This window comes from Dendropsophus ebraccatus, chromosome 2 (assembly GCF_027789765.1).
Source record: "Dendropsophus ebraccatus isolate aDenEbr1 chromosome 2, aDenEbr1.pat, whole genome shotgun sequence".
Lineage (NCBI taxonomy): Eukaryota > Metazoa > Chordata > Amphibia > Anura > Hylidae > Dendropsophus > Dendropsophus ebraccatus.
The window spans coordinates 219403914-219419299 of record NC_091455.1 but is presented as its reverse complement, the minus strand read 5'-3'; the positions used below and the strand labels follow the sequence as shown (position 1 = coordinate 219419299).

Sequence of the window (15386 nt, the reverse complement as noted above, 5' to 3'; positions counted from 1 at the left end):
TAGGAGATGAGGATAGGAGGTGAGGATAGGAGGTGAGGATAGGAGGTGAGGATAGGAGGTGAGGATAGGAGGTGAGGATAGGAGATGAGGATAGGAGGTGAGGATAGGAGGTGAGGATAGGAGGTGAGGATAGGAGGTGAGGATAGGAGGTGAGGATAGGAGATGGGGATAGGAGGTGAGGATAGGAGATGAGGATAGGAGGTGAGGATAGGATATGGGGATAGGAGGTGAGGATAGGAGGTGAGGATAGGAGGTGAGGATAGGAGGAGAGGATAGGAGGAGAGGATAGGAGGTGAGGATAGGAGGTGAGGATAGGAGGTGAGGATAGGAGGAGAGGATAGGAGGTGAGGATAGGAGGTGAGGATAGGAGGTGAGGATAGGAGATGGGGATAGGAGGTGAGGATAGGAGGTGAGGATAGGAGATGGGGATAGGAGGTGAGGATAGGAGGTGAGGATACTAGATGGGGATAGGAGGTGGGGATAGGAGGTGAGGATAGGAGGTGAGGATACTAGATGGGGATAGGAGGTGAGGATAGGAGGTGAGGATACTAGATGGGGATAGGAGGTGAGGATAGGAGGTGAGGATACTAGATGGGGATAGGAGGTGAGGATAGGAGGTGAGGATAGGAGGTGAGGATAGGAGATGGGGATAGGAGGTGAGGATAGGAGATGGGGATAGGAGGTGAGGATAGGAGGTGAGGATAGGAGGTGAGGATAGGAGGCGAGGATAGGAGGTGAGGATAGGAGGTGAGGATAGGAGGTGAGGATAGGAGGTGAGGATAGGAGATGGGGATAGGAGGTGAGGATAGGAGGTGAGGATACTAGATGGGGATAGGAGGTGAGGATAGGAGGTGAGGATAGGAGGTGAGGATAGGAGGTGAGGATAGGAGGTGAGGATAGGAGATGAGGATAGGAGGTGAGGATAGGAGGTGAGGATAGGAGGTGAGGATAGGAGGCGAGGATAGGAGGTGAGGATAGGAGATGGGGATAGGAGGTGAGGATAGGAGGTGAGGATACTAGATGGGAATAGGAGGTGAGGATAGGAGGTGAGGATAGGAGGTGAGGATAGGAGGTGAGGATAGGAGATGGGGATAGGAGGTGAGGATAGGAGGTGAGGATACTAGATGGGAATAGGAGGTGAGGATAGGAGGTGAGGATAGGAGGTGAGGATAGGAGGTGAGGATAGGAGGTGAGGATAGGAGGTGAGGATAGGAGGAGAGGATAGGAGGTGAGGATAGGAGGTGAGGATAGGAGGTGGGGATAGGAGGTGAGGATAGGAGGTGAGGATAGGAGGTGAGGATAGGAGGTGAGGATAGGAGGTGAGGATAGGAGGTGAGGATAGGAGGTGAGGATAGGAGGTGGGGATAGGAGGTGGGGATAGGAGGTGAGGATAGGAGGTGAGGATAGGAGGTGAGGATAGGAGGTGAGGATAGGAGGTGAGGATAGGAGGTGAGGATAGGAGATGGGGATAGGAGATGGGGATAGGAGGTGGGGATAGGAGGTGAGGATAGGAGGTGAGGATAGGAGGTGAGGATAGGAGGTGAGGATAGGAGGTGAGGATAGGAGGTGAGGATAGGAGGTGAGGATAGGAGATGGGGATAGGAGGTGAGGATACTAGATGGGGATAGGAGGTGAGGATAGGAGGAGAGGATAGGAGGAGAGGATAGGAGGTGAGGATAGGAGGTGAGGATAGGAGGTGAGGATAGGAGGTGAGGATAGGAGATGAGGATAGGAGGTGAGGATAGGAGGTGAGGATAGGAGGTGAGGATAGGAGGTGAGGATAGGAGGTGAGGATAGGAGATGAGGATACTAGATGGGGATAGGAGGTGAGGATAGGAGATGAGGATAGGAGGTGAGGATAGGAGATGAGGATAGGAGGTGAGGATAGGAGGTGAGGATAGTAGGTGAGGATAGGAGATGGGGATAGGAGGTGGGGATAGGAGGTGGGGATAGGAGGTGAGGATAGGAGGTGAGGATAGGAGGTGAGGATAGGAGGTGAGGATAGGAGGTGAGGATAGGAGGTGAGGATAGGAGATGGGGATAGGAGGTGAGGATACTAGATGGGGATAGGAGGTGAGGATAGGAGGTGAGGATAGGAGGTGAGGATAGGAGGTGAGGATACTAGATGGGGATAGGAGGTGAGGATAGGAGGTGAGGATAGGAGGAGAGGATAGGAGGTGAGGATAGGAGGTGAGGATAGGAGGTGAGGATAGGAGGAGAGGATAGGAGGTGAGGATAGGAGGTGAGGATAGGAGGTGAGGATAGGAGGTGAGGATAGGAGATGAGGATAGAGGTGAGGATAGGAGATGGGGATAGAGGTGAGGATAGGAGGTGAGGATAGGAGATGGGGATAGGAGGTGAGGATAGGAGGTGAGGATAGGAGATGGGGATAGGAGGTGAGGATACTAGATGGGGATAGGAGATGAGGATAGGAGATGGGGATAGGAGGTGAGGATAGGAGGTGAGGATAGGAGATGAGGATAGGAGGTGAGGATAGGAGATGGGGATAGGAGGTGAGGATAGGAGGTGAGGATAGGAGATGAGGATAGGAGGTGAGGATAGGAGGAGAGGATAGGAGGTGAGGATAGGAGGTGAGGATAGGAGGTGAGGATAGGAGGTGAGGATAGGAGGAGAGGATAGGAGGAGAGGATAGGAGGTGAGGATAGGAGGTGAGGATAGGAGGTGAGGATAGGAGGTGAGGATAGGAGATGAGGATAGGAGGTGAGGATAGGAGGTGAGGATAGGAGGTGAGGATAGGAGGTGAGGATAGGAGGTGAGGATAGGAGATGAGGATACTAGATGGGAATAGGAGGTGAGGATAGGAGATGAGGATAGGAGGTGAGGATAGGAGATGAGGATAGGAGGTGAGGATAGGAGGTGAGGATAGTAGGTGAGGATAGGAGATGGGGATAGGAGGTGAGGATAGGAGGTGAGGATAGGAGGTGAGGATAGGTGGTGAGGATAGGAGATGGGGATAGGAGGTGAGGATAGGAGGTGAGGATAGGAGGTGAGGATAGGAGATGGGGATAGGAGGTGGGGATAGGAGGTGGGGATAGGAGATGAGGATAGGAGATGAGGATAGAGGTGAGGATAGGAGGTGGGGATAGGAGGTGAGGATAGGAGGTGAGGATAGGAGGTGAGGATAGGAGGTGAGGATACTAGATGGGGATAGGAGGTGAGGATAGGAGGTGAGGATAGGAGGTGAGGATAGGAGGTGAGGATACTAGATGGGGATAGGAGGTGGGGATAGGAGGTGAGGATAGGAGGTGAGGATAGGAGGTGAGGATAGGAGATGAGGATAGAGGTGAGGATAGGAGATGGGGATAGGAGATGGGGATAGGAGGTGAGGATAGGAGGTGAGGATAGGAGATGGGGATAGGAGGTGAGGATAGGAGATGGGGATAGGAGGTGAGGATAGGAGGTGAGGATAGGAGGTGAGGATAGGAGATGGGGATAGGAGGTGAGGATAGGAGATGGGGATAGGAGGTGAGGATAGGAGATGGGGATAGGAGGTGAGGATAGGAGGCGAGGATAGGAGATGAGGATACACAGTGATGTGATGTATGGAGGGGAGGATACATAGTGATGAGATGTATGGAGGAGGAGGATACATAGTGATGAGATGTATAGAGGGGAGGAGGATACATAGTGATGAGATGTATGGAGGGGAGGATACATAGTGATGAGATGCTGGATATTTAGTCTCCCTTACTATATAATGTAACCACCTGCTGTGTGTAATGTGCAGGATATTGGGTGACGCTCCCTGATGTCTGTGTGTAATGTGCAGGATATTGGGTGACGCTCCCTGATGTCTGTGTGTAATGTGCAGGATATTGGGTGACGCTCCCTGATGTCTGTGTGTAATGTGCAGGATATTGGGTGACGCTCCCTCATGTCTGTGTGTAATGTGCAGTATATTGGGTGACGCTCCCTCATGTCTCTGTGTGTAATGTGCAGGATATTGGGTGACGCTCCCTGATGTCTGTGTGTAATGTGCAGGATATTGGGTGACGCTCCCTGATGTCTCTGTGTGTAATGTGCAGGATATTGGGTGACGCTCCCTCATGTCTGTGTGCAATGTGCAGTATATTGGGTGACGCTCCCTCATGTCTGTGTGTAATGTGCAGTATATTGTGTGACGCTCCCTGATGTCTCTGTGTGTAGTGTGCAGGATATTGGGTGACGCTCCCTGATGTCTGTGTGTAATGTGCAGGATATTGGGTGACGCTCCCTGATGTCTGTGTGTAATGTGCAGGATATTGGGTGACGCTCCCTCATGTCTGTGTGCAATGTGCAGTATATTGTGTGACGCTCCCTCATGTCTGTGTGTAATGTGCAGTATATTGTGTGACGCTCCCTGATGTCTGTGTGTAATGTGCAGGATATTGGGTGACGCTCCCTGATGTCTGTGTGTAATGTGCAGGATATTGGGTGACGCTCCCTGATGTCTCTGTGTGTGTGTGTAATGTGCAGGATATTGGGTGACGCTCCCTGATGTCTGTGTGTAATGTGCAGGATATTGGGTGACGCTCCCTCATGTCTGTGTGTAATGTGCAGGATATTGGGTGACACTCCCTGATGTCTCTGTGTGTAATGTGCAGGATATTGGGTGACGCTCCCTCATGTCTGTGTGTAATGTGCAGGATATTGGGTGACGCTCCCTCATGTCTGTGTGTAATGTGCAGTATATTGGGTGACGCTCCCTCATGTCTGTGTGTAATGTGCAGGATATTGGGTGACGCTCCCTGATGTCTGTGTGTAATGTGCAGGATATTGGGTGACGTTCCCTCATGTCTGTGTGTAATGTGCAGGATATTGGGTGACGCTCCCTCATGTCTGTGTGTGTAATGTGCAGGATATTGGGTGACGCTCCCTGATGTCTCTGTGTGTAATGTGCAGGATATTGGGTGACGTTCCCTCATGTCTGTGTGTGTAATGTGCAGGATATTGGGTGACGCTCCCTGATGTCTCTGTGTGTAATGTGCAGGATATTGGGTGACGCTCCCTCATGTCTGTGTGTGTAATGTGCAGGATATTGGGTGACGCTCCCTCATGTCTCTGTGTGTAATGTGCAGGATATTGGGTGACGCTCCCTGATTTCTGTGTGTAATGTGCAGGATATTGGGTGACGCTCCCTGATGTCTGTGTGTAATGTGCAGGATATTGGGTGACGCTCCCTCATGTCTGTGTGTAATGTGCAGGATATTGGGTGACGTTCCCTCATGTCTGTGTGTAATGTGCAGGATATTGGGTGACGCTCCCTGATGTCTGTGTGTAATGTGCAGGATATTGGGTGACTCTCCCTGATGTCTGTGTGTAATGTGCAGGATATTGGGTGACGCTCCCTGATGTCTGTGTGTGTAATGTGCAGGATATTGGGTGACGCTCCCTCATGTCTGTGTGTAATGTGCAGTATATTGGGTGACGCTCCCTCATGTCTGTGTGTGTAATGTGCAGGATATTGGGTGACGCTCCCTGATGTCTCTGTGTGTAATGTGCAGGATATTGGGTGACGTTCCCTCATGTCTGTGTGTGTAATGTGCAGGATATTGGGTGACGCTCCCTGATGTCTCTGTGTGTAATGTGCAGGATATTGGGTGACGCTCCCTCATGTCTGTGTGTGTAATGTGCAGGATATTGGGTGACGCTCCCTCATGTCTCTGTGTGTAATGTGCAGGATATTGGGTGACGCTCCCTCATGTCTGTGTGTAATGTGCAGGATATTGGGTGACGCTCCCTGATGTCTGTGTGTAATGTGCAGGATATTGGGTGACGCTCCCTCATGTCTGTGTGTAATGTGCAGGATATTGGGTGACGTTCCCTCATGTCTGTGTGTAATGTGCAGGATATTGGGTGACGCTCCCTGATGTCTGTGTGTAATGTGCAGGATATTGGGTGACGCTCCCTGATGTCTGTGTGTAATGTGCAGGATATTGGGTGACGCTCCCTCATGTCTGTGTGTGTAATGTGCAGGATATTGGGTGACTCTCCCTGATGTCTGTGTGTAATGTGCAGGATATTGGGTGACGCTCCCTGATGTCTGTGTGTAATGTGCAGGATATTGGGTGACGCTCCCTCATGTCTGTGTGTGTAATGTGCAGGATATTGGGTGACGCTCCCTGATGTCTCTGTGTGTAATGTGCAGGATATTGGGTGACGCTCCCTGATGTCTGTGTGTAATGTGCAGGATATTGGGTGACGCTCCCTGATGTCTGTGTGTAATGTGCAGGATATTGGGTGACGCTCCCTCATGTCTGTGTGTAATGTGCAGGATATTGGGTGACGCTCCCTGATGTCTGTGTGCAATGTGCAGTATATTGTGTGACGCTCCCTGATGTCTGTGTGTGTAGTGTGCAGGATATTGGGTGACGCTCCCTGATGTCTGTGTGTAATGTGCAGGATATTGGGTGACGCTCCCTGATGTCTGTGTGTAATGTGCAGGATATTGGGTGACGCTCCCTGATGTCTGTGTGTAATGTGCAGGATATTGGGTGACGCTCCCTCATGTCTCTGTGTGTAATGTGCAGGATATTGGGTGACGCTCCCTGATGTCTGTGTGTAATGTGCAGGATATTGGGTGACGCTCCCTCATGTCTGTGTGTAATGTGCAGGATATTGGGTGACGCTCCCTCATGTCTGTGTGTAATGTGCAGGATATTGGGTGACGCTCCCTGATGTCTGTGTGTAATGTGCAGGATATTGGGTGACGCTCCCTGATGTCTGTGTGTAATGTGCAGGATATTGGGTGACGCTCCCTCATGTCTGTGTGTAATGTGCAGGATATTGGGTGACGCTCCCTGATTGGAAGAATGATTCCGCTATTGTCAGACTGTCCCTGTCTCTGCGCATGTGTAATGTCTTCTAACCCAACAGAACCAGCGGAACCAGAACCCAGAGGCACATGGAGAGAAAGGTGAGACTGCAAGAGACTGCCCGAGACCCCCACCGTCTGCAGGAGACAGACCCCCAGAGACCCCCACCATCTGCAGGAGACAGACCCCCCCAGAGACCCCCACCGTCTGCAGGAGACAGACCCCCACCGTCTGCAGGAGACAGACCCCCACCGTCTGCAGGAGACAGACCCCCAGAGACCCCCACCGTCTGCAGGAGACAGACCCCCACCGTCTGCAGGAGACAGACCCCCACCGTCTGCAGGAGACAGACCCCCACCGTCTGCAGGAGACAGACCCCCAGAGACCCCCACCGTCTGCAGGAGACAGACCCCCCCAGAGACCCCCCACCGTCTGCAGGAGACAGACCCCCCCAGAGACCCCCACCGTCTGCAGGAGACAGACCCCCAGAGACCCCCACCGTCTGCAGGAGACAGACCCCCAGAGACCCCCACCGTCTGCAGGAGACAGACCCCCAGAGACCCCCACCGTCTGCAGGAGACAGACCCCCAGAGACCCCCACCATCTACAGGAGACAGACCCCCAGAGACCCCCACCGTCTGCAGGAGACAGACCCCCACCGTCTGCAGGAGACAGACCTCCCCAGAGACCCCCATCATCTACAGGAGACAGACCCCCAGAGACCCCCACCGTCTGCAGGAGACAGACCCCCAGAGATCCCCACCGTCTGCAGGAGACAGACCCCCCCCAGAGACCCCCACCGTCTGCAGGAGACAGACCTCCAGAGACCCCCACCGTCTGCAGGAGACAGACCCCCAGAGACCCCCACCATCTGCAGGAGACAGACCCCCAGAGACCCCCACCATCTACAGGAGACAGACCCCCAGAGACCCCCACCGTCTGCAGGAGACAGACCCCCAGAGACCCCCACCGTCTGCAGGAGACAGACCCCCAGAGATCCCCACCGTCTGCAGGAGACAGACCCCCACCGTCTGCAGGAGACAGACCCCCAGAGACCCCCACCGTCTGCAGGAGACAGACCCCCCCAGAGACCCCCACCGTCTGCAGGAGACAGACCCCCAGAGACCTCAACCGTCTGCAGGAGACAGACCCCCCCAGAGACCCCCACCGTCTGCAGGAGACAGACCCCCAGAGACCCCCACCGTCTGCAGGAGACAGACCCCCCCAGAGACCCCCACCATCTGCAGGAGACAGACCCCCCCAGAGACCCCCACCGTCTGCAGGAGACAGACCTCCCCAGAGACCCCCACCGTCTGCAGGAGACAGACCCCCAGAGACCCCCACCGTCTGCAGGAGACAGACCTCCAGAGACCCCCACCGTCTGCAGGAGACAGACCCCCAGAGACCCCCACCGTCTGCAGAAGACAGACCTCCAGAGACCCCCACCGTCTGCAGGAGACAGACCTCCAGAGACCCCCACCGTCTGCAGGAGACAGACCCCCAGAGACCCCACCGTCTGCAGGAGACAAACCCCCCAGAGACCCCCACCGTCTGCAGGAGACAGACCCCCAGAGACCCCCACCATCTGCAGGAGACAGCACCGCTCTGGTCTCCAGGTCAGGTGAGGTTTGCAATTAAGATGCATTCACTTTAATAGAACTGGAGACAAGAGCAGTCCCGTCTCTGGTGTTCCCGTCTCTGGTGGTGCCGTCTCTGGTGGTGCCGTCTCTGGTGTTCCCGTCTCTGGTGGTGCCGTCTCTGGTGTTCCCGTCTCTGGTGGTGCCGTCTCTGGTGGTCCCGTCTCTGGTGTTCCCGTCTCTGGTGGTCCCGTCTCTGGTGGTCCCGTCTCTGGTGGTCCCTTCTCTGGTGGTGCCGTCTCTGGTGGTCCCGTCTCTGGTGGTGCCGTCTCTGGTGGTGCCGTCTCTGGTGGTGCCATCTCTGGTGGTCCCGTCTCTGGTGGTGCCGTCTCTGGTGGTGCCATCTCTGGTGGTCCCGTCTCTGGTTTTCCCGTGTCTGGTGGTCCCGTCTCTGGTGGTCTTGTCTCTGGTGGTGCCGTCTCTGGTGGTGCCGTCTCTGGTGGTGCCGTCTCTGGTGTTCCCGTCTCTGGTGGTGCCGTCTCTGGTGTTCCCGTCTCTGGTGTTCCCGTCTGTGATGGTCCCGTCTCTGGTGGTCCCGTCTCTGGTGGTGCCGTCTCTGGTGGTGCCGTCTCTGGTGGTGCCGTCTCTGGTGGTGCCGTCTCTGGTGGTGCCGTCTCTGGTGGTCCCGTCTCTGGTGGTCCCGTCTCTGGTGGTCCCGTCTCTGGTGGTGCCGTCTCTGGTGGTGCCGTCTCTGGTGGTCCCGTCTCTGGTGGTCCCGTCTCTGGTGGTGCCGTCTCTGGTGGTGCCGTCTCTGGTGGTGCCGTCTCTGGTGGTCCCGTCTCTGGTGGTCCCGTCTCTGGTGGTGCCGTCTCTGGTGGTGCCGTCTCTGGTGGTGCCGTCTCTGGTGTTCCCGTCTCTGGTGGTGCCGTCTCTGGTGTTCCCGTCTCTGGTGTTCCCGTCTGTGATGGTCCCGTCTCTGGTGGTCCCGTCTCTGGTGGTGCCGTCTCTGGTGGTGCCGTCTCTGGTGGTGCCGTCTCTGGTGGTGCCGTCTCTGGTGGTGCCGTCTCTGGTGGTCCCGTCTCTGGTGGTGCCGTCTCTGGTGGTCCCGTCTCTGGTGGTGCCGTCTCTGGTGGTCCCGTCTCTGGTGGTCCCGTCTCTGGTGGTGCCGTCTCTGGTGGTCCCGTCTCTGGTGGTGCCGTCTCTGGTGGTCCCGTCTCTGGTAGTGCTGTCTCTGGAAGAAAGCCGCCATGTTTTTTGTAGCGCTGGAGAAACCTTCAAACACCGCACATTCATGATATGTCTGCTTCACTATGTATGAGGATGAGACATGATGTAACAGCAGAATAGTGAGTGCAGCTCTGGAGGATGAGACATGATGTAACAGCAGAATAGTGAGTGCAGCTCTGGAGGATGAGACATGATGTAACAGCAGAATAGTGAGTGCAGCTCTGGAGGAGGAGACATGATGTAACAGCAGAATAGTGAGTGCAGCTCTGGAGGATGAGACAAGATGTAACAGAATAGTGAGTGCAGCTCTGGGGGATGAGACAGGATGTAACAGAATAGTGAGTGCAGCTCTGGGGGATGAGACAGGATGTAACAGAATAGTGAGTGCAGCTCTGGGGGATGAGACAGGATGTAACAGCAGAATAGTGAGTGCAGCTCTGGAGGATGAGACAGGATGTAACAGAATAGTGAGTGCAGCTCTGGGGGATGAGACAGGATGTAACAGAATAGTGAGTGCAGCTCTGGGGGATGAAACAGGATGTAAGAGCAGAATAGTGAGTGCAGCTCTGGAGGTGGCTGCAGTATAGGCTGTACCTGGGTTTGCTCTTTAAAGGGGTGCTCCAGTGTGGGGGCACTTTTTTGGGGGGGACTGGGGAGGAGGTGGCTGAAATAAAAGACGTCCACTTACCTCCCCGGTTCCCGGCCGCTTCCTGGTGTCTGGTGCCGCCCGAGACGCTGCGTCTCAGGGCCGCTCAGCCACTCAGTGAAGGAGGCGGGATCCGTTTGAAGTCTGCTTGGATCCCGCCTCCTTCACTGCACCGGAGCACCCCTTTAAGCACGGATCCCTAAGTCTCCTTTTCCCTGACTATGGTGGCTGCGGGTGGAGAAGTCTCTGGCCAGTGGATTAGGGAGACCTGGGGGGTCGGCAGCTGTGAGCCCCTCAGTGGGTAAGAAGCCTCCAGCAGCCTCCAGTGGCCTCTGAAATATTCAACATGAACAAGATTATACATTGCTCAGAGAACTCCACCTCAGCCACGGATGCCTCCTTTATACACCTGCCGCGTGGCATGAGGGGCTCTGCATGTGGGCCTCCAGGCTAGCCTCCCTTATTATGCCTATCTCCTATCTCTTCATCTACATAGATTAGAGAGAGATGAAACAACAGGGTCTCCTTTTCCCTATACCACTCAGGAGAGGCTGTTTCCAGGCCCGTGGTCAGGTGATCACAGTGTGTTGTCATTGGTGGGTGGGGTTACAGAAGAGGTGTCACAGCTTCCCTAGCAACATAAGAGACAGAGATTATGTGACCTGTGTCTCAGAAGGGGGGGGATAGAGGAGTGGAGACAGATCATGTGACCTGTATCACTGAAGGGAGGGGGGAGGACAGAGGAGTGGAGACAGATCATGTGACCTGTGTCTCAGAAGGGGGGGGATAGAGGAGTGGAGACAGATCATGTGACCTGTATCAATGAAGGGAGGGGGAGGACAGAGGAGTGGAGACAGATCATGTGACCTGTGTCTCAGAAGGGGGGGACAGAGGAGTGGAGACAGATCATGTGACCTGTATCAATGAAGGGAGGGGGAGGACAGAGGAGTGGAGACAGATCATGTGACCTGTGTCTCAGAAGGGGGGGGGACAGAGGAGTGGAGACAGATCATGTGACCTGTATCAATGAAGGGAGGGGGAGGACAGAGGAGTGGAGACAGATCATGTGACCTGTGTCTCAGAAGGGGGGGACAGAGGAGTGGAGACAGATCATGTGACCTGTATCAATGAAGGGAGGGGGAGGACAGAGGAGTGGAGACAGATCATGTGACCTGTGTCTCAGAAGGGGGGGGACAGAGGAGTGGAGACAGATCATGTGACCTGTGTCTCAGAAGGGGGGGGACAGAGGAGTGGAGACAGATCATGTGACCTGTATCAATGAAGGGAGGGGGAGGACAGAGGAGTGGAGACAGATCATGTGACCTGTGTCTCAGAAGGGAGGGGGGAGGACAGAGGAGTGGAGACAGATCGTGTGACCTGTGTCTCGGGAGGGGGGGGAGGACAGAGGAGTGGAGACAGATCATGTGACCTGTATCAATGAAGGGAGGGGGAGGACAGAGGAGTGGAGACAGATCATGTGACCTGTATCAATGAAGGGAGGGGGAGGACAGAGGAGTGGAGACAGATCATGTGACCTGTATCAATGAAGGGAGGGGGAGGACAGAGGAGTGGAGACAGATCATGTGACCTGTGTCTCAGAAGGGGGGGGCAGAGGAGTGGAGACAGATCATGTGACCTGTATCAATGAAGGGAGGGGGAGGACAGAGGAGTGGAGACAGATCATGTGACCTGTGTCTCAGAAGGGGGGGGCAGAGGAGTGGAGACAGATCATGTGACCTGTATCAATGAAGGGAGGGGGAGGACAGAGGAGTGGAGACAGATCATGTGACCTGTATCACTGAAGGGAGGGGGAGGAAAGAGGAGTGGAGACAGATCTTGTGACCTGTGTCTCAGAAGGGAGGGGGGAGGACAGAGGAGTGGAGACAGATCGTGTGACCTGTGTCTCGGGAGGGGGGGGGGAGGACAGAGGAGTGGAGACAGATCATGTGACCTGTATCACTGAAGGGAGGGGGGGGACAGAGGAGTGGAGACAGATCATGTGACCTGTGTCTCAGAAGGGGGGGGACAGAGGAGTGGAGACAGATCGTGTGACCTGTGTCTCGGGAGGGGGGGGGAGGACAGAGGAGTGGAGACAGATCATGTGACCTGTATCACTGAAGGGAGGAGGGGGACAGAGGAGTGGAGACAGATCATGTGACCTGTGTCTCAGAAGGGGGGGGACAGAGGAGTGGAGACAGATCATGTGACCTGTATCAATGAAGGGAGGGGGAGGACAGAGGAGTGGAGACAGATCATGTGACCTGTATCAATGAAGGGAGGGGGAGGACAGAGGAGTGGAGACAGATCATGTGACCTGTATCAATGAAGGGAGGGGGAGGACAGAGGAGTGGAGACAGATCATGTGACCTGTGTCTCAGAAGGGGGGGGCAGAGGAGTGGAGACAGATCATGTGACCTGTATCACTGAAGAGAGGGGAAGGACAGAGGAGTGGAGACAGATCATGTGACCTGTATCACTGAAGGGAGGGGGAGGAAAGAGGAGTGGAGACAGATCATGTGACCTGTGTCTCAGAAGGGAGGGGGGAGGACAGAGGAGTGGAGACAGATCGTGTGACCTGTGTCTCGGGAGGGGGGGGAGGACAGAGGAGTGGAGACAGATCATGTGACCTGTATCACTGAAGGGAGGGGGGGGACAGAGGAGTGGAGACAGATCATGTGACCTGTGTCTCAGAAGGGGGGGGACAGAGGAGTGGAGACAGATCATGTGACCTGTATCAATGAAGGGAGGGGGAGGACAGAGGAGTGGAGACAGATCATGTGACCTGTGTCTCAGAAGGGGGGGGACAGAGGAGTGGAGACAGATCATGTGACCTGTATCTATGAAGGGAGGGGGAGGACAGAGGAGTGGAGACAGATCATGTGACCTGTATCAATGAAGGGAGGGGGAGGACAGAGGAGTGGAGACAGATCATGTGACCTGTGTCTCAGAAGGGGGGGGCAGAGGAGTGGAGACAGATCATGTGACCTGTATCACTGAAGGGAGGGGGAGGAAAGAGGAGTGGAGACAGATCATGTGACCTGTGTCTCAGAAGGAAGGGGGGAGGACAGAGGAGTGGAGACAGATCATGTGACCTGTATCACTGAAGGGAGGGGGAGGACAGAGGAGTGGAGACAGATCATGTGACCTGTATCACTGAAGGGAGGGGGAGGAGTGGAGGCAGAGACTCCTCCTAGAGGCTCCATCATCTCAAACACCTGTCTCTCCCTTCTGCCTCTAATGAAAGAGAATTGCCTTCTATCTGTTAGAATGGCCAGAGGGGGCGCTCAGAGCTTCCATTGACCTCTGACCTTTCTCACTTTACCACCATTGACACAAGTGGGGGCAGCGCCGGCCGCCATCTTGCCGTAGCTCTCCTTGCTGACAGTGTAGAGGAGTCTTGTCCATGGTTAGGCCTGTGACACTTGTCTTCAGAGTCAGGGGCCTCTGCTGCTCCTCTGGACTCCTGGAGTGGTGGCTTGTGAGGTTCTCCAACCAGTCTGGACCAGTACGGCCTGTATCAGCATCTCTTCTGTACTGGAGGTAGGTGGAGAGGAGCTGACAGCCTGGCCCAGGAGATCTCACTAGGATAGCCCATAGTTTAGGAGAGGTACAGCTCTCCTGACCCCGATCTGTAAGGCCTCATTCACATGTTTAGTCTCTTCTTCTGGTCCGTACATTGTGTCCTCACGTGTCCAACCCGCTAAAGAAATCTGCATGAAGTGCATCGCAATCTGTCATCCCAAAAACGTATGTTCACAAAAGATTCCCAACCCCTAAAGAGGTCACATGATCACTTTCAGCCTGTAACATTTTAGGGGGAATCTGTATTTTTCTGCAGATCCATATTTCCTTGGATCTCAAAGACGCCCAGCGGCACTCACCAGTTTATTCTCTATATCATCCAATTATTTAAAGCAGCGGAGCAGATGACAATGTTCAGCCGTTCTTGGGGGGCGTCCTCTGACCTCGGGAGGCCAAGGAGGACACAGGAAGCCTAATGGCGGAACGTTTTTATCTGTTCCAAATAATTGGATGAAATAAAGAAATATTGAGGTGAGTGCCGCTGTGCGTCTTTTCTACTTCTGCTTTTGAGATTTATTGTGGAGCTGTAAATTGTAGTGCAGCGGAGCAGGGCGCACAGGACTTCTGTTTGTATCTCCCTATAAATGACTTAGTTTGCTGCACTCGGACCCCAACACCACGTTTTTGGGCTACAGCAGTACCGGCTCTTACATTCCTACTGACCTTAAGTGCCATATTTTTTTGAGGCTATCCCTTAGATGTCTCAGAACGGAGGACTAGCCAGATATCCCTTCAGGGAGGGACCTAGCAAAGGGGTGGCTCCTGTACAGAGACCACCAATACCACCATATTAAGTGGCCCCATTGAGTCTGATGATATGACCAGGTATTCATCCACATACAGCTGTTTCAGGGTGTTGCCCCTCATCAGTGTGGAGCGGGATTCTGGCTAGGTGGACCAACATGGCAAACAGATCACTGATCTCAGAGAGACCAGCCACTGTCAGACACTGTTAATGGCTGCCCCTGGGAAATACTGAGAAAGGTCCGTGGAGCCTCAGTTATAAAACATGGGACTAGCCGAATATCCCTCCAGAGAAGGACCTTATAAAGGGATGGCTCTTGTACACAGACCAATAAAAACACCGTATTAAGTGCCTCAGGGCCGGCTTCAGGTTTTTGTGGGCCTCAACGGGCGACAGAGCCTCAACGGGCCCCTTTGTGCAGCAAAGTGTGTGTGTCAGGACTCAGGAGGAGATCCATCTATCTCCTATCTATCTATCTATCTCCTATCTATCTCCTATCTATCTATCTATCTATCTATCTATCTATCTATCTCCCTATCTATCCATCTATCTCCTATCTATCTATCTATCTATCTATCTATCTCCTATCTATCTCCTATCTATCTCCCTATCTATCCATCTATCTCCTATCTATCTATCTATCTATCTCCTATCTATCTATCTATCTATCTATCTATCTATCTATCTATCTATCTCCTATCTATCTATCTATCTATCTCCTATCTATCTATCTCCTATCTATCTATCTATCTATCTATCTATCTATCTATCTATCTATCTATCTCCTATCTATC

General features: G+C 53.8%; 1 protein-coding gene across 2 annotated transcripts in view; it reads left to right on the top strand.

The window, feature by feature from the left end:
- Positions 1–15386, top strand: part of SMARCD3 (SWI/SNF related BAF chromatin remodeling complex subunit D3) — a 201957-nt gene that overhangs the window by 27864 nt on the left and 158707 nt on the right. The window contains exon 1 of one of the 2 annotated variants that reach the window (XM_069959596.1): positions 6815–6916. The exons of the other annotated variant lie outside the window; for it this stretch is intronic. Within the exon in view, the coding sequence (XP_069815697.1) occupies positions 6905–6916 (12 nt within the window). The 5' untranslated portion in view covers positions 6815–6904. Of the gene's footprint in view, positions 1–6814; positions 6917–15386 lie in introns of those variants that run through there. 2 annotated transcript variants of the gene reach the window in all.